This window comes from Camelus dromedarius, chromosome 5 (genome assembly GCF_036321535.1).
Source record: "Camelus dromedarius isolate mCamDro1 chromosome 5, mCamDro1.pat, whole genome shotgun sequence".
Classification (NCBI taxonomy): domain Eukaryota; kingdom Metazoa; phylum Chordata; class Mammalia; order Artiodactyla; family Camelidae; genus Camelus; species Camelus dromedarius.
This window is the reverse complement of record NC_087440.1, coordinates 53,151,759-53,177,974: the sequence shown is the minus strand read 5'-3', so window position 1 is coordinate 53,177,974 and position 26,216 is coordinate 53,151,759. Positions and strand designations below refer to the sequence as shown.

The following is a 26,216-nucleotide window of genomic DNA, read 5'->3' as shown; positions in this document are numbered from 1 at the left end:
ATGAATTATTTAATATTGAGTGCATTTTGAAATATTTTGCACATATTGTGTTACATAAATCTATTATTAAAATTAACTTCGCCTGTTTCCTTTTGCTCTTTTGATGTGACTACTAGAAAATCTAAATGACACATGCAGCCCTGGCCTAGATGATCACGAACATACCCCTTTCAGCTTTAAGACTCAGCTAGGGCCACTGTGGACACGTAATTCACGCTTTGATTTCCTTGCACGGAGATACGGAAGGATTGGCCGAGAGCGAGCGGGTTGGGGCGGGGCCCTGCCGGAAGACACAGACCCCGCCGGCTTTCGCTCCCGCTGTCGGAGCGGGGAGGGCCCCGACTCCCGCGCGGGGTTGGGGGCGGGCAGCCGGGTCAAGTCTCCAGGCCCCGGGCGTTCAGGGGACCGGGGACGGGCACGGAGCGCCGGGCGGGGCCGAGCCGCGAAGCGGGTGGGTGCGTCAGGCTCACGAGCGGGGAAAAGGAAGCGTGCCCCGGGCGGCGGGCGCGGGCGCGGGCGCCCCAGCACGTCCGCAGGCTGCGGCAGGAGGTGGCAGCCGCTGAGAGGCGGGAGAGCGGAGGGCGGGCTTGGGAGGCGGCCGGGAGGTGGGGCGCGGCCGGGGACCCGCCCGCGCGGGCTTCATCTTCGGCCCCACGGCCTGCGACCAAGCGCTGGGGACTACAAGGCGCAGCGCGAAGAGCGGCCGGGGCGGCTATGGGCCGCCGCTGGGGCTTCCTGATCGGCTTCCTGGGTGCCGTGGGGCTGCTGGGCTCGGGCCACGGCGGGCAGCAGCCCCCGGAGACGGCGGCGCAGAGGTGCTTCTGCCAGGTGAGGGGTGTGCGCGGCTGGGCTTCGGTTCCCGGGACCTCCGCCTCCCCCGTGCGCTCCGTTGTACGCGCCCCGGCAGCTGGGGGGCTTCGGGGTGCGTCTTTGCAGTCTCCACCCTTCCGGAAGGAGCCCCCTCTGCTTCTGCTCCCTCGCCGGGCTGAGTCTCTGCTGCTCGCCTAGGTTGGTGTGCGCGGGTCCCCCACCGCAACCTGAACCGAGGTCGGCGCGCCCTCCCGTGCTTCCGATCATGCGTGGGGCGAGGGGTGTGCGTGCACCGCTGTCTGCTCCTGCCGAGTTGGTACATCCATTTTTGTTAGTATTCCCTGCCCGGGAAGGGTGGCCACGCACACTCAGTATTTGTAATTTTCGCAGAACATGGGTCTTCCTAACTTCTAACTTGACTTGGAACCGTGGACGCTGTGCCTGTGCTGGGTGCCTTCTCCAGCCTTTCTGGCCAGGACAGGTTTTGCCGGGGGGCTGCCTTCAGATCTCATTGTCAGTCAGAGAAGTGGTTTCGTGGGGTTTTTCTGGGTCTAAGGCCAACTGCCTGGTGTCTTTGGGCCGCGGTTGCCCTGTGACTCCTCGCCTCGCCTGTCCTTTCTTTTTCCTGAATGTAGTGGGACTGTCTTACCGTGACACCCCTACTGCTGGTCTGAATTAGGAGAACGGTTTTCAGTGCGCAACTTTGATTACAAGCCTATGGTTGTTTCCTTCTGTTAGTAAGAGATGTGAATTCCTTGGGCGAAAAATTCTAAGAAACTTACAGGTTTTTGGTATCATTATTCTTTTTTTTTTTTTTTTTTTAGTATCGTTATTCTTAAAGTCACCTTTTTGGTTGGTTTCTGTTGATAAAAATTACATTTTATGCAAAACTGAGGGGTGGGTATTCAAATTGTTCCTTTTAAGTGGATTTTACTATTAACTTATTATCAGAAATAGCGTGTTATGTCTGTAGGAGCAGTGATACTATTTCAGAGAGGAAAGAAGCATTTTAAATATGAGAAGAAGTATCATCTCTTTCATCGCTTTACATTCTTGAACTTTATTTTTTGTTGAGTGATTTGGGGATTGGGGTGAGTGATATCTGGGAATGTGTAAGAAAAGTTGAAACTGCTGCTTTATAACTAAGAGACTGAAAAGTTCCTTTACCTTCAATGATTGCAAACAGCACACAATGAAGTATTTAAAAGGAAAAAGGGTAATTTCACTTCTGATTACAAATATAATGTACTACAAAGTTTAAACATTAAAAAGATAAGTATATTAGAAATAAGGGGATTTAAAAATAAAGTAGTCAGTGTAGAAAGATGCCCAATGTAACATTTTAAACTACATTCTAGAGATTTGGTTAATGGAATAAAAGTACATGCTGAACTCATAAACTTTCACTTTTTCCCCTGGGTAACCTTTTTACATATCTGATTAAAATTGGGGAGCTTTAGTTTTTTTATATTTGTTTACTTTTTCTTCTGATTAATGATTAGACTTTTTTTCCCCTTCCACAGTATTTTCAACATTAAAATACTGCCCCAACCTGTCCCCCTATCATTCTATTCAAAAATGTGTTTTTAAAAAAAGATTTTTTATACAGAAAGAAGGAGAAATCTTTCTTTTCCTTTTAGAACAAGAGTGACTGTTTTTCTTTTCAGAGCCAACTTTAAAAAACTAATAAAATTAGTAAAAAACAGTTTTAAGGAAAATTTAAAATGGCTTACTGAGGCAAACTTAGAGAGCATCGATTCCAATTCAGTAAGTGAAACAAGCATGCTTTAGTTCTATTAAGGTCAGTAATGGCGGGGATGGGACTAGGGGGAGTACAGGAGAGAGGGGACGATGCCCAATAGACGTGAAGGGAAAAATGGAGACAAACACATAGACATGCACACAAAGACAGGAGAGAGAGAAAAGGAAAAACATGGAGAAAAAAGATAAGGGGAGTGCAAATTATTCATTCAACTAACATGGATAAGCACTGTGTCCATTGAGCTGAGGGTCTGGAATAGAGAAATAACTATGCCATAATCCCTACCCTGAAGAGCTTACAGTTTAATAAATAATGTTCTTTGGGGCTTGGGGAGAGGCAAGGATCCTGGGTTGTTTTTTTTAAGTTAATAAATATTGCTAGAAACTAACTTAAAAACTAAATTTTCACGTAATGTTTGGAAATACAAGTTAAAATCTTCTCTGGTTCTTTTTGCAGTATCCAATTGGCCACAAAGTCCTGTTGTTTCTTTTTTGTTAATAGTCACGTCCCTTCCTTCCTTCTTGTTTTCTGTTTCTTTTACCATTTCTGTCCTGAGTTACCACACCATCACCCCTTATCACACTGTTGCAGGGGTACCTGGCTTGTAGTAGGGGTTCAGATTTGATATTTGACTTTATAAAGCCATTGAAGTAGAAAATGTACAAAGCTCTACAAATAATCAGACAAAATTCAACAGGCATTTATTGAAGTCTACTGTGAATGACTTGAGAGATCGAAAAATAAAGTAAAAAATTAAAATGTAGTTCTAATTCTTGACACTCCAGAGTACAAAGCCTAGTACATAAGTGGTCCTTAGCAAGCATTAGGGAAATGATAATATAAGATGTGAACACTGCACTCCCTGGAGTATATTCTTTATTTTAATTTATTAAAATAAAAATTGGCATGTAGTAGATTTACAACATTGTGTATTCTTTAAATTATTCTGCTTAGTAAGCCATTTGCATGCTTTTCTGGAATTGATCTTTCAGATAGGTTGACAGCTGTAAATAAATCTTTAAACTTAGCTACTGCATTTGCCTATTATTTGACATCACATCCTGTTAAAACCATTTTCATTGTATGTCGTAAGTTTTTTTGATAACATGCTTCAGTTTAGTTGCTCAAAATAAGTGATCAGTTATCTGGAACTTACAAATCTTCCTTACATACAACCTCCCCTTCCAGACCTGCTCTCCTATCATTCTATTAAAAAAGTTAAAAAAAGGTTTTTTTACACAGAAAATTGTTTTTTTCCCCTACTATTGGTATACAAGTCTATGAAGTCTAACACATGTACAGTTTTTGTGGAAAAAAAATCCCATAAGTCAGGACTCACTCTATCTTTAAATCAAAATTGTAGTAAGTATAGGCTTGAAGTAAATGAAGATTTTTCAGAGTTTATTTCTTTTTGACAATGATTTCCTCACTGTGCGCCATTAGAGAGAATGAATGTAAGAGAACTTAGTTCCAGTTCATGGAATCCCAGGATTCATTTTAAAGAAATCAGCTCAGAAGAGATATTGAAGCCCAGATGTGGAGGCAGTGTGGACATCTTTTTCATTTAAATTAATTAGAAACGAGTTTGTTAGCTTCTATACTCAGAATGTTTTGTCACTCTTAATACAGCCAGTGCTATTAACACTCGGATCCACTTATTTGAATGTGGTAAATCTCCATCAGGCTAATGAAAAGGGAGTAGTTCAGATAATCCAAAATGGCTACTTCAGAAGTAGATTATTTTTTGTTTGGAGTGCATTGTGGATACACCCTGCATACGAGTATTTTAGCAGACTTACCTGTCTGGGTGTCTTGTTCAGGTCAGTTTAAAAAAGAGTTTTTGTTAGTCAGGTTGGCTGGGCCATGGAGGAGATGCTTGATCATTTGTTGGGTGGTGGGTGGAAATAAGCCCAGGCTTAAAACTTAGTCAGAGGCATCTTTGAAACAGGTTATACTGGAGGGATGTCCATTGACTCTGAATGCTTCCTGTACTCCAGGCTTTTCTGAACAAAGCATGGGGACCAAAGGGCATTTCACATTGGTTGCCATACTTTGGGTCATTTAACAAAAATTTAAAGTTCTAGCAAAACCAAGACTTTAAAGCAGAAACAGCTCTTAGCATTCCATGCCCTTCGAATGGTGCCTGCTACCGAGTACTACCCAGCAGAGAGCCTTCTGTGTTTCTCTGCTTTCTTCAACAGAGTTGTCCCAGGCTACTCTGTCAATGAATGAATGCTTCTCTCTCTTTTTTTTTTAATGGTCCCAAAACACAATAAAATTAAGGGCAACTAAAGTTCTTTGCCAAATAAAGCACATTTTGAGCACTTTTAAAAGATACTTCACATGAGTATGAGGAATATAGTCTTACAGTGCTTTGGGGGAAAAATGATAATCTATGGTAGGGCTGGAGTTGTTGGGACACAAGGAAACTGTTTAGAAAGTTTTTGTTTTGTCTTTCATTGCAAAATAAGGGTATCTTTAACCAGAGTAGCCAGAGAATAGGTCAGTGTTATTTTCTTTCCTTTTGCCTCTTGTATTTTGGTATTTGGTTCAAACCAATCAGAGTCCATGGAGAAAGTAATTGAGGCTCCCTCAGAGCTAACTTTTGGCTCCATTGGGGCGATAGATATAACATTTTTGGAGAATTTTAAAGGCAAAGTTGGCCTTTTTTTTTCTTATTCATTAAAAAAAAATGTAGATTGCTTTGGGGAGTAGTAAGATCCCTTTCACTGGAAATATTTAAGCAGTGGTAGAATAATAATAATGATCACCATTTACTGGGTGTTTATGTCATTTTATCCTGATATCAGCTCTTTGAGATGAGAACTATTATTATTTCTATTTTGTACTGAGGCCTAGAGAGGTTAAAAAGCTTGGCGAATGTCAGCAACTAATAAGTAGCACTGATAAGATTCGACCCTAGAAGGCCTGACTCCGGCGGCCTGCTCACCGCTGTTACACGCTGCCTCCCCTTGAGGGTGTAGAGGAGGGATTGGTGTGTTGCTTGGAAGAGAGCTACAGAAGGCCTTCTAAAGCTTTCCAACTCTTAAGATAACAGGACTTTCAACTGGGTGATGTTATGTCTTGGTCCTTATACCTACCCTCCCTCAACAAGGGCCTTTTCACTGCTGCCTATTAGGTTGGCCCCTACCGGAGGCTGATTACCACCTGAAGCCTAGAGCAGTGAGCTTCAGACTTCAGCATGAATCACTCACTTTGTGTGTGTACTGGGGGTGCAACTTTAAAAAATTCAGATTCCTATGGTAGGGCCAGAGTTCTGTTTCGCTTTGGGAGACAGTGTGGTGGTTGCTTTAGCTCCACTACAGCTGTAGCACAGTCTGAAGGGCAGCATCAAGCCATCCTTACAGATCGGCAGCCCTCTTTTGGCCTTACTTAGATTACAGGACTTTGCTTTGTTTCAGAGGCTCTGCCTTGGGTGAATTAACTGGATTTCTGCCTTAGACTTTTCCTGAGCCTCTATTCTGGTAACATGCCTGGTTCTCTAATTTCTAGAACTGGGCCTGGCATCATACCTGTCAGACTTCCTTCCAGGGATCAGGTTCTGCTGCCTGTTGGCAGGCTTCTCTGAATGGTCAGATGGCTTGGATTTCCAGGTATCTTCCTGCCCCTTCTTTGCTGGGCTGTCTCCATCCAATGAAGCTCCTGCCAGCCCTGCTTTACCATTTTAGCTGCCCTGTAACCTGGCATTGTAGTTGGTAATACGTCCTACTCAGTTTCTAAGGTAAGGGGCAGAAGATTGTTAAATCCAGCATTGTCCTGCCTTCTCTTCTTTCGAGGCCTCTAGGTTATAAGCCACCTGTGCTCTGGGAAGAAATCTTGCATTTCTTTCTGGTCTGGGGCTTCTTATTGCTCCCTTTGTAATTAGGATATAGATCAGCAGAATGTTGGACACGAGGATTGTTTGCCTTTGTTGCTTGCTTTCCTTGCTCTGCAAGGGCATTCCTGCCACTGTGTGTCTGGGGCACTGAGCACCACTGTAGGTGACATGGAAGTACATAGTTATAAGTAGACAGTGTGTATCTACTATTTTTAGAAATACAGTGCTCAGCACTGGGAGTACAAGTCTGGAAGACAGATTTTTACCTTGAAAATGAACTCCTCAGGAGGAAAAATGGATTGCTTTAATCCCTTCCTCTTAAGTTTTTTTTTTGCATGTTTTCTCTTTTTGTGGTCTAATGTCTCTATCTGGCTTGTGTCCCCTTGGCCTTTGCATTTTTGTGCCTGTAATTTTTTGTATAATAATATGTATCCAAGGATAGAAACATTAGCTTATTTTATGTTCTTAGAAGTTTTGCTTCTAAGGCTCAAAAGAAATAGGTGTGAAAAATCAAGTGATCTAGGGTAGAAACACTTTTGTTTTGTTGGTACCCAAAATTAGGACTCTAAGATTATTGTACACTCAGAGAATTTTTAGCAGGAAACAAGGACACATTTGCATATGAAATGAAAGCAGTTATAACAGTGACAAAATATGTAAATCATATTTCTAGAAACTGAATTCTTTAGTCCAAAACAAATAGGATTAGGCAAATTGGTAAAACAAAAAACAAAAACAAAAACAAAAAGAAACCCCAACTTAGCCCTTAAATATTGCTGTCATCATCCAAAGTATTCTTATCTCTTAGGTGAGAAATTTCCATTACTGTTTTGTGGTGTTCTAAAAAGATAGTGTAGAATTTTGTATATTCCAAAAGGAAGACACCTAAATTCAGTATTTCAATATATATATATTTTTTGGTGGGGGAGGTAATTAAGGTTTTATTTATTTATTCTTAAAGGAGGTACTGGGGATTGAACCCAGCACCTCATGCATGCTAAGCATGCACTCTACCACTTGAGCTATACCCTCCCCCAGTAAAGTATTCTCAAGATACATGCACTCCAATGTTCATAGCAGCACTATTTACAACAGCTAAGACATGGAAACAGCCTAAATGCCCATCAACAAGTGACTGGATAAAGAAGCTGTGGTATATATATATACGATGGAGTACTACTCAACCTTAAAAAAGAATAAAATAATGTCATTTGCAGCATCATGGATGGACCTGGAGATTGTCATTCTGTGTGAAGAAAAGCAGAAAGAGAAAGAAAAATACCATATGATATCACTTATATGTGGAATCTAAAAAAAGACACAAATGAGCTTATTTACAAAACAGAAACAGATTCACAGACATAGAATACAAACTTATGGTTACTGGGGGGAAAGGGGGTGAGAAGGGATAAATTAGGAGTTTGAGATTTACAGATATTAAGTACTATATATAAAATGATAAATAACACATATAGCACAGGAAACTATATTCAATATCTTGCAGTAACCTATCATGGAAAAGAATATGAAAAGGAATATATGTGTGTGTGTATATATATATGTATAGATAGATAGATAGATAGATAGATAGATACAGATATGACTGAAACATGCTGTACACCAGAAATTAACACAACATTGTAAACTGACTATACTTCAATTTAAAAAATGGAAAAAAACAAAGGCCAAAATAAAGTAAAAGCAAACCCTGCTTAAAAAAAATTAAGTATTCTTTATTTGCTTCTTTACTAGTAGATTTTAAAATTATTTTTTTGTTGGCAATAAGTCTCCCTAAAATATAATCCAAAGTAGTTTATAATGCACATATTCAGAACAAAGTATGATAAGGGTCTCTTTTCTGCAGCATGCTGTATATTAAAAAAATTAAAATTTTAGTTACTAAAAAAAAACACAATGTATTTGTTACTTAAAGCAATGCTCAATTAGTTCTGTTAGGTGTTTGCCTAGTCCCAGTAAACATCTAAGAATTTTAGTTTCACAACTGATAATATTGTCTGATTATAATATGATTTCCCATTGCTTCTAATTATAATATGACTTAATAGTTTGATTTAGTAAATACAGTTAAGTCATAGTTTTAAGCATTTGAAGTTAGCTTTGGGGTTAATTTGCTCAGTGTTGCTAATGATAAGTAATTTCTAAGCACCATTTCAAATGTATAAAAATATTTGAGGGTTGTTAGATCCTTACAATGAATTATTGTTTCTCTTATAAATTCAGTATTACTTCTTTTCATATATCCACTGAGCTTGTCTCTGACCTACACGTCCTGTGGGAAACTAAAATAAAGGAAAGACAGAGACAACTGAATTATAAGAATATTGAGTCTCAGGAAAGCCAAGGATGGGAGTGCAACTGGGCTTCAGGAAAGATGCGGGAAGTGGGAGCAGGCAAACCCCAGGGGATCCAGCTAGCATATGTTCTCTGTCTCTTATCTGTGCTTCTCTGTGTGTTTTTCAAAATCTTTCCTCCCTCTGCTAACTGGGTCACGTGTTCCTCCCTTCACTTGATGGAATATAGCCTGAGCTTACTTGTTTACTGGTCTAGCAACAGGGGGAAACATCTCTCCTTCTTAGTCTCAATTCCAGATTACTGCAGAGGGCACCACGACCTGGTTTGGGTCAGATGCCCACCCCTGGTTGGACTTAAGGGGCAAGGTGACAGAGTAGCTGTGGGGAATCAACTCTTTGAGGAGGGGTTATCATTATGAGTTCAGTACACCGTACAAAAGGTATCCACTGTGTTCCTCTAGGTATATAGTAAGGGCAATAGCATTACAAGATTGTGGTCATATCCTAGCTCAGAAAACTATGGGGAGGAGGGAGGATAAATGTTGGTTGGGTAGAGGGTTCTTTCATCATAACCATGTGAGGAAAAAACCCTGTTGCATCTATGACATTTTGTTACAATATTCCATTTTCTTTGTAACAGGTTAGTGGTTACTTGGATGATTGTACTTGTGATGTTGAAACCATTGATAAATTTAATAACTACAGGCTTTTCCCAAGACTTCAAAAACTTCTGGAAAGCGACTACTTTAGATATTACAAGGTATTTAAAAAAAATTTTTTTGTATAGGAATACTTAAAGTTTAAATGGATAATCACATTTCCTTAGGAATTACTAAGCTTCAAAATTGTGCTTATTATTTAAAATTGATCAAGGCACCATTAGGAAAATACATTTCACAGGAGTGAACCATGGGGTTCTGAAATGACCCATTGCTTTCTTTTAATTTCAATAACTGAGATTTGAACTCTAGAGTTAGAAATTAGTTGGTTAAATTGAATTTGGAACAGAAATTATTATATTGTTATCAAAGTTGTGAGTTGTTCATAACATTCTAACACATCAGAATTACTCCAATTAATTAAAAAATATTTTTGAGAAGAAGCATGACTTTATTCTGACCTGTATTATTTTAACAAGTCACTTGTGACAGTTTATCTTGAGATAGCTCCTGAAAGGATTTAGAAAATCTGATCATTGGAGTATGTAGTTGCATTCTGAGCTCACAATTATCTAACTCTCAGCTATTACTTCTGTTAAAAGATTGTGAGTTGAGCAGTGATGATATGAGCTACTTTGGCTTCCATCTGTTGGGATCTGTTGAGGGTCTGCTTCATAGCAGACTTTGTCTTTATAACCAAGGCTACCAATTTATTTGTATCAGCTACGCATTTGTGCCATCACTGACACTTGACAAGTGGAAGAAATAGAATTGCAGCCGATAACACGACCATGTTATAGTGTCATAATTCAACATCTGTCTATTGTAATCTCAAGATTCTTATTTCTATTATTAATTTACAGGTAAACTTGAAAAGGCCATGTCCTTTCTGGAATGATATCAGCCAGTGTGGCAGAAGGGATTGTGCTGTCAAGCCTTGCCAATCGGTGAGAACAATGTATACATTTAATAATCATCGCGTTTTTTCAAATAATTGCAATTTTTGAAAGGAGTCAGTATACTTAAAATAACATTTCAATCCTTTGGTAAAGTATAATGTTGTTTAAAATTAACATATTAAAATCTAAACTCACAAATATAAAACCTATTTTGAATTATCCTGCCTTCATAATAATAGAATTTAAATTTTGTGGTTAATATAGTGAGATTAATAGTTCTTTTGCCTTAATATTTGTTTTTCTTCTTATATCTTACCCAGAGTTATGTTTGTAGTATAAAAAATGAAATTAATCAGGATAAAAATCTCTTTCCTATTTTGTGGATGTATTACTTTCCTTGGATTTTGCTGGTTGGAGAGGGACTGGACAAAACCACTGGCTTTATTTAGGAATTCTCAGAGCATTAAAATTTGATGTATTCTACTCTGAAAGAAGAGAATTTTATTCTCTCCAACGAAGTTTTTTTTTTCCTTTAAAAAGTATTTTTTTTATTGTGATAAAACATACATAACATAAAATTTACCATTTTATTTTAACCATTTTTAAGTGTAGGAAACTTCATTGGCATTAAATACATTCACATTCTTAACCATCACCACCATCCAACTCTTGGACTTTTTCATCTTCCCAAATTGAAACTCCATGCTCAGTAAACAATATCTCCCTATTCCCCCATTCCCCACCCTCAGTCCCTGGTAACCACTCTTACTTTCTTTCTCTGTGAATTTGACTATTCTAGGTACCTCATGTAAGGGTAATCATTACAATATTTGTCCTTTTGTGTCTGGCTTTTTTCACTTAGCATAATGTTTTCAAGGTTTATCTGTATTGCAGCAGGTGTTAGAATTTTATTTCATTTAAAGGCTGAATAATATTAAAGGCTGAATAATATAATAGAATGTATGTACTACATTTTGTTTACCCATTTACCTGTTGATTGACTTTCGGGTTGTTTTCACCTTTTTGCTATTGTGATTACTGCTGCTAGGAACATGGGTGTACAACTACATGTTCACACACCTACTTTCAGTTCTTTTGGGTATATACTCAGAAGTAGAATTGCTGGATCATTTAGTAATTCTGTGTTCAATTTTTTGAGTGACACCATACTATCTTCCACAGTGATTGCACCATTTTACATTCTTACTAGCAAAGCACAAGGGTTCCAATTTCTTCACATCTTAGCTAACACTCGATATTTTCTGTTTTTTTGGATGATAGCCATCCTAATGGGTGCGAAGTGGTAGTGTCATTTTGAGCAGTTTTTTTGTGTTTGTACATGTAAATATTGCTGTGTAGACCTATCTCACATGTGGAATTAAGGCAAATTCAAAATGTTATTTATGAGTATTTTATCATTAGGTGAATCAGAAGCATACTTTTAGTTCTATTAATCCTCATAGACACAGCTTTTTAAAAATTTAATTGAAGTATAGTCAGTTACAGTGTGTCCATTTCTGGTGTACAGCATAATGTCTCAGTCGTGCATATATATATACATATATTCTTTTTCATATTCTTTTTCATTAAAGGTTATTACAGGATATTGAATATAGTTTCCTGTGCTATACAGAAGAAATTTATCTATTTTTATATATAGTGGTTAACATTTGCAAATCTCAAATTCACAGATTTATCCCTTCCCACCCCTTTTCCCCAGTAACCATAAGCTTGTTTACTATGTCTGCGAGTCTGTTTCTTTTGTAGATAAGTTCATTGGTGTCCTCTTTTTTCTTTGACACAGCTTTTTGAAAATTCAGGGATTAGCTTTTGAAACATCTTGTGTTACTATGATTAAAGCATGAGTAGATCATTAAAATGATACCAGTTTAAACGTTTCATTTTATTTCATTAGTTCTAGCATTCATATTTGGTAATATGAAAAGTAGTTGGGGAAATTCAAATTTACCAAGTACTTCTTTTATATGGCTTTTAAAAAATGCTAAAAATATGGTAGATACTTATAAAGGCATTTAATTGCACTGGTACAGTAAATGGGTTATTATTAACATTAGTCAGAACAAGCAGTTTTGCAGTTATTACAAATTTGAATCTCATCTTGAAATCAAATTACTTGTGATTATTGTTAATGAAGTCTAGAACTTGGGGATGCCACTTTAGGAGAAGATTGGAAGAGGCAGAAAAGCTGAGAGATGTTTAGCATAAAGTAATAGCTTGTTGATTTCCAGGTTGACAGACTGACAGATAAGAGCCATCTTATTGGAAATCCTAGAGAAAACAACCAAGTTAAGCATTTAATAAATGCTGAAAACTTAGATGTTTATTATTTGACTTGAGCACATAGAAGTGCTACCAAAGAGTCAGGTGAAAGTTAGCTATTTGTTCTGAGACAATCTACTTATTTCACCTTCTGCAGAACTGGAACCAAGTGCCTTTCATGCCAATACTCTATCTCTTGAGCTGGTTTCTTGATGGAGAGAAGGCTTTTTCTTTAAAAGATAATTAGAAGATGTTTATTCATCTCAAAATGTTCTTCTGTATTAGTGTAGCAGAGTACAATGATTAGACCCAAGACTTAGAAAGATAACTGGTGATATTGTAGAGAGTGGGGAGTGGAAGATGAGGAGATGGAGGAGAGACTGGATAAAGAATAGCAGTTAGCAAGTGAATATAATTTGGTTCAATAATGATTATTGTCTTGAGGGCTTACTATCTGCCTGGACCTAGGCATGAGCACTTGTCTTGAGAAACTATGGTTTTAGTAGGTGAGAGAAATGCTAAGTGATCATTTCAATACAACTGTGATAGGCCAGAAATAGATATACTGTAGCTGTACACACTACAGAGAGCAGAGGGGAGGGACAGCAGATGAAAGAGACAGCAAGAAATTCCACTCCAAGAGACAGCAAGGGAGTGAGACATTTTCATTCCTTCTAGGACAAGCCTGGTTCAGTTCTAATAGTTCTTAGGTAGGGCAGTCTGTCGGAACTGAAGAGGAATTAAAAATCACTTCATATTCTTTTTCATCAAAGGTTATTACAAGGTATTGATTATAGTTCCCTGTATATATATGCATGACTGGGACATTAGGCTGTATACCAGAAGTTGATGCATTGTAACTGACTATACTTCAGTTAAAAAAAGTAAAATAAAAAATCACTTCTAAGACTTGGAAATACTTGCTGCAGCCTAAATAATCAGTTTCATATCTAGCATTTATATTGTGCATTACTGATATCTTGACATCTCGCTATTGTATTTTTCATTATGCATCTAAAACAATGATGTTGCATCCTGAATACAGAGCAGTTATCATACTTGCAACAATTAATAGTTTTTTTAATCTAAAATATATACAAAGTTAAACTCAGTTTAACTCATTACTTCAGATAGACTGCTGATGTTTTGTAAATATCTTTTTGGGCTAAACAAGGAACCAAAACCAGTTTCTTTTCTGTCAACATTTTGATTTCCTTTTTTAGTTCATATATTGACTTGGTTCAGGTTATACCCTGGGACTCAGAGGAAATAGAAACATAACAAAAACGGAAATTCTCTTCCTCATACTTGGGGCTTTAAAATCCGTATCTTTTGATTTGCACCCCTGATTCCGGTGAATAATTGAATGAGGCAGATTGCCCACAGAGGGTGGAATCTCTCTGTAAGTTGAAAGCTCAGTTATTTATTCCCTTTACAGTGAATCTGAGCAATGTTCTTTCAATTCTGTTATTAATTGGCCAATATGAAAAAGAATAACAATATCCAGTGTTAGTCTGGAAATAAGAAGTGAGCACTCTGGTGATTAAATCTTTTTGGAGATCAATTTGGCACATGTATCCAAAAATTAAAAAGGTACATATCCTTGGACTTACCGATTCTACTAAGAATTTCACTTACTAAAGTAATTGGATAGATTTTCAAAGATGACCGTAAAGCAGTACTGAATGTTATAAAGATGCCACTTATGCTGAAATCAGTCTATAAATTTGGCTTGGCTTATTATATGAAAAAATTGGACACCATCTAAACATCTGGCCATAAGAAAAGAATACACATTGACCTAGTTGAAAATTGGGAAGGATATGCAATAAAGTGATTGCCTCTGAGTAGGTCCTTCCCTTTGGGCATATGTAATCTATTTCAAGAATATACTTAGCATTGGAATAGGACCTTACAATTAACAGAGTTCTCCCACGTATATCATCTCTACTCAACAGCATCACTTTGAGGATAGGCAGGTAGGTCCTTTGTTATTAAGTGACTGATGCACAACTAAAAACCAGTACCATTTTCCTTCGAAAAGAACTAGTGCTCCTTAAAAAATGGTTGGTTCCAAGACTGGAACAAGAAATATATAAGATGAACCCAGAATATCCTGTCATAACAGGAAACAAAAAATGCTGCTGAAGACTACTGAGGTACTATCAAAAAGACACTGGTGCAAATATCAAGTCACCTCTTAGTGGATCTCCTAGTGGCCAAATGTGGGACAATTTGAGCATTAAAATTAAGATAAAAAATTAAATTAATAAGTTAAATGGTTAAGTGACTATTTTTACATTTCCATGCTATAATATAATATATGCAACCCATAGCATTAATTTGTTGAATTTTTTGTTTACCTTTAATAAATAATATAAAAACTGCCTAACTATTCTCACTTAAAATATAACCTGTTAATTTCAATAATTTGTTCTGTGAATTTTTCTTGTAATCATAGAAATTTAAAGTATTTTTTCAGAAGATAAAATAAATGTCCTCTAAATGCATTTAAACACTTTTTTCAGGATGAAGTTCCTGTTGGAATTAAATCTGCGAGCTACAAGGTATGTACATATACTTTATTAATGTGTCTAATATTTAACAAAAACTCAAAAGATCTCATTTCCTCTGCCAGCTACTCCCCCACTTCTCTGTTCCCCTTTGCAGTGAAACCCCTTGAAAGTTATTTGTATTCAGTGGCTCTAATTTTTTTCTCTTTTTTTTTTAACCTTTTATTATAGAAAGCATGAAATATAAATAAAAGTAGAGGGGAAAAAGAGCCATGTACCCATCACCCAGCTTCAGCGCTTACCAATATATGATCCGCCTTGTTTCATCTGCACCTTCCACTCCAGTCTCCCAGTTATTTTAAAGCCAATCTGAGATAAATCATTTCCCATCTACCATTATCTTACATAGCTTACATGTTTATCTCTGTCTCTCTCTTTTTTTTTTTTTTTTGGTGAGAACATTTAAGTTCTACTCTCAGCAAATATCAGTGATACAGTAATAGTGTTATCAACTATAGTCACCGTGTTACACATTAGATCCTGATCCTTTCTAGATGTACAGAAACTAAGCCTCTCTTTCAAATACAGTACATTAGATGACTGCTGATAAAGTAGCTGCCATCAGTCACAAATGGCTGGGGACAGCTAACTCCTTACGGTCTTGGGAGGTAGGGGGAGAAGCACTGGACACGGCCGCACTGCTGGTCTGGCGGAGTTAGCAGCCATTTGTACTGTGGCCTGTGTCGTACCTGTGACGTATCTTAAGCTGCCAGGCTGCCATTTGATTGGTCAGTGAGAAACCAAGAAATTAGAGGTTAAGCTTATGAGAAACAGAAGATGAACATTCCTGCATAGAGAGTGTAGTCTCTCTTTTTTTTAATCCTTTATTGCATAGTGTAAGTCAATGACTTATTACCATTTACTGCTTTAAAAAATTTTACAACAATAAAGTTTAAAATTTTCATTTTAATATACATAGGCATATTTAAAATACATGTTATCTTTTGAACAAATTTTGTTGATTTTTTGATATATATTTTTAGCTTTTTATTTTGAAATAATTTCTAACATATAGAAAAGTTGCAAGATTAGTATAAAGGCATTCTGTACACTCTTTATACAGATTGACTAATTTTTAATATTTTGCCTCATTTGTTTTGGCAGCTCTTTTCCATATACGTATTCTTATTATTTTCTGAACCACTTGAAAGTAGGTTAAATATTATCATATCCTTGTAGCCAGTAATACTTAATTATATATAAAAGAATTTTATTTTTGAAAATACCTTTTGAATTAAACTGTCTTTAGGCCGACTAATATAATGAAACAAAGTGGTAATACAGTAAATAAGTATTTCAAAAAACTATATTATTTCAGTTATTTTAGTGTTCCTTTTTATCCTCAAAAGTGTCCTAGTCTGGACAATCATACATATGGTCATCCTAACATAATAGGCATTCAGTTAATACTTGTTTTTTGTTCTTTGTTGGTTTTTTTTTTTCTAAGTTTTTTTTTTTTTTTCAGTTGGGGGAGATAATTAGGTTTAATTATTTCTTTATTTTTAGAGGAGGTACTGGGGATTGAACCCAGAACCACGTGCATGCTAAGCATGCGCTCTACCACTTGAGCTACACCTTGCCCCCCAATATTTGGTGAGTGGTTGAATTTGTGGCCTCCTGCTTCCAACAGCATCTTTCAGCTGTGTGGTAGTGATGACTGGTGTGTTGTGAAATCTCATGATCCACACACACTTCCTGTGCCATGTACACGGCTAGCAGAATATATTTATATGCACACATATATACTATGTTTTATAATATTATAAATTGCAGAAATATATATGTATATATTTATATAAAGTGACTTAGACATTGGAAAGAACTGTGGCTGTTAAAGAATATATTTTAAGCACCTAAAGATATTGGAATACTTTTTATAAGACTTGGTAGGCTCCAGGGCATTTTTAGAATCATGGCATTTAGAGTTCAAATGGATCGTAGACACACATGATCTGGTCCATCCACTTATTTTATGGAAGAGAAAACTGATGCTTACCAGTAGGTCATTAGAAAAGTTGGACGTGGCCTCATGGCTCCTTGCCGAGTAACTTCCTCAACCTCAAAGATTCTCTTCGTGGACATTTTGATAATGAGTTATCAGACTATAACCTATTCTTTATTTTGTGGACATAATAGTAAGTTATGTTCTCTAACAAAACAAGGGACAAAAAAGCCTTTTAGTTTTTTTTTTTTTAGTATCAGGAGGAATGTGGGACTTTTTTTTTTTTTTTTAAGTTTTGAAGACAAGGTGACAGGGCCAGGTATAAAAGAACCTCCAATTCCTTTGAAATTCTTTTTAAAATTTTTAAAAAATGCAATACATTGACTCTTCTTATTTCCCTTTTGTTTCAGTATTCTGAAGAAGCCAATAATCTCCTTGAAGAATGTGAGCAAGCCGAACGACTTGGAGCTGTGGATGAATCGCTGAGGTCTGATGTGTTTTAAAGCAGTATTTTATTTTATTTTATTTTATTTTATTTTATTTTATTTATTTATTTATTTATTTATTTATTTATTTATTTATTTATTTAATAAATATACAGTAGTATTTTATGTTTTCTCATGTGAAATGTTAAACTTAAGAACAAAAATAACTCTCTTTACTTTCTTTGTTTAAAGTGAGGAAACACAGAAGGCTGTTCTTCAGTGGACCAAGCATGATGATTCCTCAGACAATTTCTGTGAAGCTGATGGTATAACATTTTTTATACTATGCATGTTGTTTAAAATTGTGCCTAAGGGAAAAAAAATTATTTTAAAATAGTTTAAAAAAAAACCTTCAGTTTCTAACAGTTGGCACTTCCTCAAAAAGCTAAACACAGAATTAGCATGACTTAACAGTTCAGCTCCTAAGCATATACCCAGAAAGACTGAAAACAGGGAAACAGATACCTGTATACCCATGTTCACAGCAGCATCATTCACAGTAGCCAAAAGGTGGAAACAACCCAGGTGTCCATCAACAGATGAATAGATGAGTATATAAACCAAGTGTGGTGTGTACACAGAATGGAATACTATTCAGCCATAAAAATAAATGTGGTTCTGATGCATGCCACAACATGGATAAACCTTGAAAACATTACACTAAATACAATAAGCCAGACACAAAAGAACAAATGTCATATGATTCCACCTATAGGAAATATCTAGAATAGGCACACTGATAGAGACAGAGAGCAGATTTCAGGTTACCAGGAGTTAAGGGGAGGGGAGAATGAGGAATTATTGCTTAATGGTTACAGAGTTTCTGTTTGAGGTCACAGAAGAGTTTGGAAACAGTGTTGATGCTTGCACAACATTGTGAATGTAATTATGCCACTGAATGGTACCATGAACCATGGTTAAAATGGTAAATTTCATGTTGTACATATTTTGCCACGATAAAATAATTTAAAAAGAAAACTCAATTTGTGGAAAGAATTCACCTCCTGAATTTTGCAGTTCTGTGTGCCTAGTAATAGATATAATTTTTGTAATATATACAGTTATTTTGCATAAATAGGTGAAAGGAAGAGATTGCAAAAACCTGCTTTTGTTATATTGGCCTTGGATTGTTAAACATTTTCCTTAATCATAGTCCATGTCATTTTTGGAAAAGTAAACAACAAACCATGAATTATGTCTTTGTCATCTAAAACTAAGCCAGTGTGTGGGTGCTATTAAAATCTAGGAGCCCTAGAACCCATTAGAACCATTTAATTTATGGATTTATTACTTTAGATTTATGGATTCTCCTATTCTTCCTTTTTCTAGTGTCTCCCTTTTTTGTAAGTTTAATTGGCAGCTTTTTAACTAGCTACACAAAATCAAATCAGATTGTGTTTTTGTATCCAGTGGCTCTTTTGGAACAGATTAATGATCTTTTTAAAAAATCAGTGAAAAGAATGATACAGATCATTTTAATTACAAGCAGAAGTTGAATCCTGCAATCTCTCCCTCAAAAAAAAAAAAAAAAAGGAGGAAAAAAGAGAAAGTACTTATTTTTAATTTGTGGCTTCATTTTGGAAAAAAAAACCCCACATATTTTCCTTTATAAAAACCATGACCATGTTTTGGCAGATACATATCTATAATCCTTTATTCCTAATTCCCAAATCTGAAAACTATGAAAAATGAACATTTTCCCCCTGAAGTTTAGCACAGATTCATTCAGTGTGAATATTCATGTGTTTCACTGCAGAAATATTTGTGTTTGGAGGTTGCTGCCCCAGTACCTGCTGGAGTTAATATTCAAGATATGTTGCATGTACTGAATTAACCTTTCTGATATCTGAAAAGTTCTGAATTCCAAAACCCATTTGGCCCCAGGGATGTTGGGTAAGGAGCTGTGGATATACCTTTAGGCCAGTAAAGAAAGGGGGATAAAATGTTCTCCCAAGCCTAACTTTGCCATCTTTTCTGCAAGGATTCTTTGTCCTAAACATTGCTGTGTGAGATAAACTTACAACATGCAGCATATTTCTTTGTAGGCCTGCAATGTTACAGAAAGACCAGTAGTACTTTAACTTCTATTACCAAAGTATCCTCTTAAGACTACATGCTTACATTTGTGTAGCAAGGACTAAGAATCAAGAATTCACTCTTTAGATGGTGGAATTCTGTTATCTTGGGTGAATAACTTGTCCATTTATATTTCTTATGTTTAAGGAGGGTGAATAGGGTGAATATTTAAAGAAATAAAAAGGACAGCTGTATAAGGAATAAAAAATGTGTGTAAAGGTAGGTAGAGGATGGAAGGTATTTTGTAAATCCTAATTAGAAATTTGAGCTTTTGTTGTCTGGCAAAATATGGTTATAGTAACATTAAAAAAATATAAAGTTGGGGACAGATGAAGTATTTGTCATAAGTAAAATTATGAGTCAGCTAATGCTAATCTCTAATTAGGCAGGATATTAAAAATTTAATCATTTCTTGGTGGTTAGTTTTCTGTTTTTTGGGGGTGGGGGGACAGGTAATTTGATTTGATTTGTTTGTTTGTTTGTTTGTTTGTTTAGTGGAGGTACTGAGGATAGAACCTAGGACCTCGTACATGCTAGGCATGCTCTCTACCACTGAGCTACACCCCGTCCCTAGTTTTCTGTCTTAAAGTAGTAGATTCTGAGCATTATTTATATATTTTTAAAGTAACAGTTACTTTTTATGAATTTATTATAATTTGCTATACTGAGGCAACACCTTCAGTATTAATTGAGATGAACAGAAATATCTGTTCCTGAACTAGATGATTCCATGAAGATTTGCTTTTTAAGTTGTTATTTTTATTTCTTCTGGTTATTTTAATTGCTACTTCTGCATTGGACTCTCAGTTATTTCTGGATGCTGTCACTATGCTGTTTCTAGAAGCAAAATTTCCCCTAATTTATGACTCTAATGTACTGTGAGTTGGGATAAAAATAACCAAGCTTGGTTTTATCTTTGTTTTTCAAATAAGAAGTAGGTACTATAGAGAGCTTGATGGACTCTCTTTGAAGCACCATTCTGCTCAGATTTTTGTCATCTACTTTGCTTTGAGGCCATTTTCACACACTTCCTCATTCTTTGTTGGTTCTTATTGGTAAGCTTTATAGATGAGTAAAGGTATTACATTGCTATTAACTAATTCCCCAAAGCCACTGAAGGACTAGGGACCACTGTTCTGGTTTCGTTTTGGAGTTACAATACATTGTACAAATTTATAGAACGTATGAGAAACTAACCTCCCACCAGTTGTGTTATGTTTTACATATATATCTGTAATTGACTTTTCTATAATGCTTAGCTTTTCGTTTTATTAGGTAGCCTTTGTACTGAACAGTTTTGTTGACTGCAAAATGATCTATTAAGATATATCATAATACCAATACCACTAGTTAATATTTATTAGACTCTTATTGTTCTAAGCACTCTGCACATATAAACTTCTTTAAGTCTCAAGGTAACGCTATGAATATTATCCCCATCTTACAAGTGAGGGCACCAAGGCATAGAAAATTTACATACATGCTCAGGGTTCCAGAATTGAATACATAGCAGAGCCTGGATTCTAACCCAGGCACTTTGGCTCCAGAGCCCATGTTCTGCTCTGTTGGACTTTTAGGTTACTTCTGATTTTCCCCTTTACAAATCATACTGAAACAAATATCATCCTGCTTAAAACTTTTTGTGTATTTAGGGTTATACCTTTGGGACAGCTTTGTAGTGGATCCTGATGGTGGTCATGTAAGAAGTATTTGGTAACAAACTGTGTGGTCCTAATATGTCTTCATTTACCTTAGTTACTGATAAACTATGAGCAGTTAATGTGATGGGATATGTATGGTATATTCTTTGTCTGAATAGCTTATAAGAATTGAATTACTGTGTTCCTTCAATTATAAAATTCTATATTCCTTTTTTTTTCTTTTTACCATTTCTAAAACCAGGATTCTTTTGTAACCAGTGTGTAATTTCATGTGGCCGTGTTTGTTTCTTCTTCTCTTCCCATCTTATATTTCTCCTAAAAAGTTGTTTTTAAATCCCAGATGCATTGTTACATGTGCAGTGCTTTTAGAGTCAATGGGATACCATCTCTTACACTAGCTTTTTAAGGTAACTGAACAAAAGAAATTTAATAAAACATTTTATCTTCCAGACATACAGTCTCCTGATGCTGAATATGTAGATTTGCTCCTTAATCCGGAGCGCTACACGGGTTACAAGGGACCAGATGCTTGGAAAATATGGAATGTCATCTATGAAGAAAACTGTTTTAAGTATGTGTCATTTTCATTTCACTTAGACATTGTGCTAATTTTCATTGTGTGAAAGATGTGCTAATTTCTCTTTGTAAACAAATAAAATCATGATGATTTAAAAGTATAAATCAAATTCACTAAAGGATGTATCTGGACACAGAAACATACTTATTCATTAATCCAGTTCCCCTGTGGGGAAACATGTGGACATGAATTTCAACAGGTATTTCTTTCTTCTTTAAAAGACTGAGAATAGTATTTGAGTTTAATGGGAGTATTGTAGGCATTTCCCAAATGTTCCTTAAGTGGATTATAGAATCTCATTTTGTAGATGAGGTAACCTAGAGTCAGATTTACTTCATTTCCCAAGATCATATAGTTAGTGGCAGGGAATAGATGAGGATATATACCTCCTAATTCTCTTTTTTGGTGTTCTGTCCTCTTTTTGTGGTGATAGTTGTTTTACCTGCTTTAAAGTTAAATTAATTTCAGAGGATAATTATAATAGGTAACACGAGCACTCACCGTGTACCAGGTGTTGTGCTAAGCATGTTACATACATTTTCTTCTTTAGTCCTTGTAATAACCCTGTGTTGTAGTCGTCACTCTTTATAGATGGAGAAACTGAGACTTGGAAAGGTTAAGGGATATGTCTAGTGTCAAAAACCTCGTCAGTGGAAGAACCCTCTCTGCACTCTAACCCACTACAGTGGAAGCGTCAGTTTGATCATTGGGAGACTGAGACATGCTTCAGGTTTGCCCACTTGTAAGTCTCTGGGCTGGAAACAGTGTACTTACTGGCTTTTGGAAGGAATGTGTGTGCATCAGTGTTACGCTCTCAGGGATGGGGGAATTCTGGAAAAGTCTCTGGAGTTCCCAAATATGGCTAAAATATATTTAACTTTTTACATCAAATATAAGGTTAAGAGATCAGCAGTTATGCTTGTACCAATAAAATGTCAGAGTGTTCTGTTTTTGACTTGCAGAATTTCTCCAGTTTGGGAAGTGGAGAGTTTTCACTATTTACTCATTTCTGCCACGTGTTTCATTTAAATTCTCTTGACTGTTATTAAGAATGTTTAGTTTACTGACTTTATTGACTTACTTTAAAGGTTTTTTTTTTTTTAACTTTTTCTAATGTGAACCAAAATGGAGTCCAACTAAAGCATTTGTTAGATTTTGTATTAGTTTTATAGTTATTTCCTCACTAGTTTACATCATGATCTCCATAATATTTCTAAAATATAAACAATGTATGAGGCACTAAATTGAGTATGTTAAAATATAGCTTACACGTTCTGTTTTCAAAATGTCTCAAATTGTGCACATTTGTAAAATTTATATGAAGGACATTAAAACTATCCCTACACTTTACTAATGATACTAATGAATCTTTTGTGATTTAAAAGCACTTTACTGATATATTGATTCTCCCTTTTTTTCCTTATTAAAAAATTCCTTTTAGTGAAATAACAAACGTGATGGCCACAGGGCAAATTGATGTCCTTAAGATGACCAAAGTGGAAAATAAAGTAACCACACTGTTTTTTCTCTTTTTTATTTTAATGCTTGTGTTGGGTATTTATATTTTTTGCTTTTTTGGCTTTCAATTAAGAGTGTACTTTGTGACTCACATATGTGTGTATAATATGTATAAAAACATATTGTAACTCTAGGACAAGAGCTTGACTGGTATTTTTTCTTCCTTGTTTGAAGAATTGATTAGGAAATGACTTTCTGGCTGCTACAGTGTGAAAGATCAGAAACTATTATCACAAAAACAAATAACCACCCTCCTTAAAGCAGCCAGAGAAAATAAAGGCCAGTAAAACAATTTGATTTTGGAGATAGTCATTAAAAAGCTTTCTGAGATAATTTCACTTTTACTTAAATAATTGTAACATGATAAGTAACATATTTATATTTTACACTTCACTTCTTTTGTTTCCAGGCCACAGACAATTAAAAGACCTTTAAATCCTTTGGCTTCTGGTCAAGGTGAGTTATTGATTTGCACTGTTACTTATCAACCAGTAGACTTCAGTTAGAAGGAAGGAGAAGGCAAGCTAAGGGTTGGCAGGTGCATTTGAAATCATATATTTCTGTTTCCATAGAAGTTATGCTTCACTCTTACAGAGAAATTGGTGTTTAAAATACTTCGGTAACGAGAATTTTTGTAATGAAGTTCATGGTATCAGACTATCTTAGGATCAAGATCAAGGTATATATTTATTCTTTTGTGCATTTTTGCAGAATGTGTGTGTTCAGTTTTTCTACTATTTTTACTTACATTTTAGTTAAATGAATATCTCAAAGACTTCTGCCTCAAATCTTTCCCCAAACTTGAAATTATTGCATATATTGGGAGTCCGATTTCAAATTCACATGACTTCATATCTCATTAACATTTTTCGTGTTCTACTTACACTGAGGGTCTGGCTTAAATGCTGCCTTTTCCCCCAAATTTCCCTGATCCTCCTAACTGGAAGTAATCTCTCTCCTCATAAAGTGATCTTATGTAATGTTTTGTTTCTCTTACAGCCCTTTCTACTGTCTAGCATTATTTTACTATCATTTATATATCTATTGATCTACCCTAGTACTTTGGACATATGGGCCACATTTATTGGTTTCATCTCCTAATACAGAGCCTGAAACATAGTAGATGGAATAGTTTGCTAGATAAATAAATGATCAGTGAAAATTGCCCTCCTCATTCAACGGTCTTGTCTACAGCAATGAAAATCACCTGTTCCTTCAACAAATGATTATCCACCATTTACTATGTGCTACGCACTATATGAGGTGCAGAGGGGATGTAAAGTTGAAACTCACAAACTCTGCCCAGTCTACAACAGGCAGGAAGAATGGTTTGCTGAATAAACCATTTCAAGTGTATGATTTCAGGCTTTTTCCTTAGGAACTGTATATCCCTGTTCTCTGAATCCATGCTTACGGATGAAATTTTTTATTTCACTTTTAGCAAATGTGGAAGGTTTTCATTTTTTAAATTTATCTGAAAAGCTACTGATCTCATATAGTCAATAAACATAAATTTCTTCCTGGAAAGCAATGAGATTGCATCATTCCCTAAGTGTTGGCAGCCTAGTCATTCTTAGATTAGAAATGAAAGAGCATCTGTAAACGAGGATTATGTGCAGTCACATGTGGTAACTCAGTGCGAGCTACTGATTTAATACCAGGTGAAATGCAAATTCCTAGGCAAGAGGTGATCTTCACTATGAACTTACATTACGATCTGACAAGTTAATTAACCACCCTCACTTATTTCAGAGATAAATGGGAACAATTTAAATGTGTATCATTAGGGAGCTAGTTTAATGAGTTATAGTATATTCCCCTAGTAGAATACAGCTATTGTAAATGTTGCTAAAAATTTGTGTTCATTTATATCAATAGTGATCAGTAGGATCAGTAGCACATTTAGGAGAAGCAGCAGGTATCAAACAGTATGCATAATATACATACAAATACATGTTTATAAAAACATAATTAATATATCTAAATATCCTATACACAAAGAAAAAGGCCATTTACCAAAATGTAAATGATATTTATCTTTGGGCAGAGGGAGTTATGGGTGATGTTTTTTATTTTGTCTTTGTTCTCTTTCTTAAAAATGTATTTGCAGTGGGCATGTGTTACTTTAATAATCAAACGATGACATTAAATAAAAGTGACAAAATGAAGACAGTTTTTCAGTAGTTAAGGAGCAGCTGCATACAAACTGCTGAATTGTGCATAATTTGAATCTTACCAAGAGTCTTTAAAAATATTCCTGAATAAGGGAGAATTTCATGTCAGTCTGGAGGTTTCAGAGCAATAACACAGATCTTTAGCAGAAACTGTGTTACAGCTTTAGGATAAATAAATAAGGAAAAATGCTCTGCCAGCCAAATGACTGTGAGTCCTTAATATGTTTAAGAGTACTCTCAGATGATGGATTAGATTTTTCTTTCCCGTCAGCCTGTATTAAATCTTGTACAAACTGAAACTACTCTTTATCCAGGCCTCTTGAAGATGATGGCCATTTAGTCAAATCAGGCATCATTTCTATCACCACCAGAGTTGCAGTCAAAGCATCTCACTCTCAGATTTTATTTACGTGGATGAGCTGATGGACTAAAAGTAACCTCTATTAAATGTCTTATTTTTATGGGACTTTAGCATTTTAAAGGGGGCATCTGGAAGGAGTTTTTACTAATAAACTTTTCATTTTGTTTTTCAGGGAAAAGTGAAGGTAAGTGTAATTTTCTTATCATACACTACATACATAAATTTGCTAATACATTCAGATGTTTGTCAAGCTTTTTTTTTTCATTCTATATATGAGACTATGAAAAAG

At 36.0% G+C, this 26,216-nt stretch overlaps 1 protein-coding gene across 1 annotated transcript in view; it reads left to right on the top strand.

The window, feature by feature from the left end:
* Positions 1–292: 292 nt before the first annotated feature.
* Positions 293–26,216, top strand: part of ERO1A (endoplasmic reticulum oxidoreductase 1 alpha) — a 39,117-nt gene continuing 13,193 nt past the window's right edge. Inside the window, exons 1-9 of the mRNA XM_010982923.3 lie at positions 293–828; positions 9,363–9,482; positions 10,245–10,328; positions 15,089–15,127; positions 17,486–17,562; positions 17,753–17,826; positions 21,748–21,868; positions 23,802–23,848; positions 26,100–26,111. Of these exons, the coding sequence (XP_010981225.1) occupies positions 715–828; positions 9,363–9,482; positions 10,245–10,328; positions 15,089–15,127; positions 17,486–17,562; positions 17,753–17,826; positions 21,748–21,868; positions 23,802–23,848; positions 26,100–26,111 (688 nt within the window). The 5' untranslated portion in view covers positions 293–714. The remainder of the gene's footprint in view (positions 829–9,362; positions 9,483–10,244; positions 10,329–15,088; positions 15,128–17,485; positions 17,563–17,752; positions 17,827–21,747; positions 21,869–23,801; positions 23,849–26,099; positions 26,112–26,216) is intronic.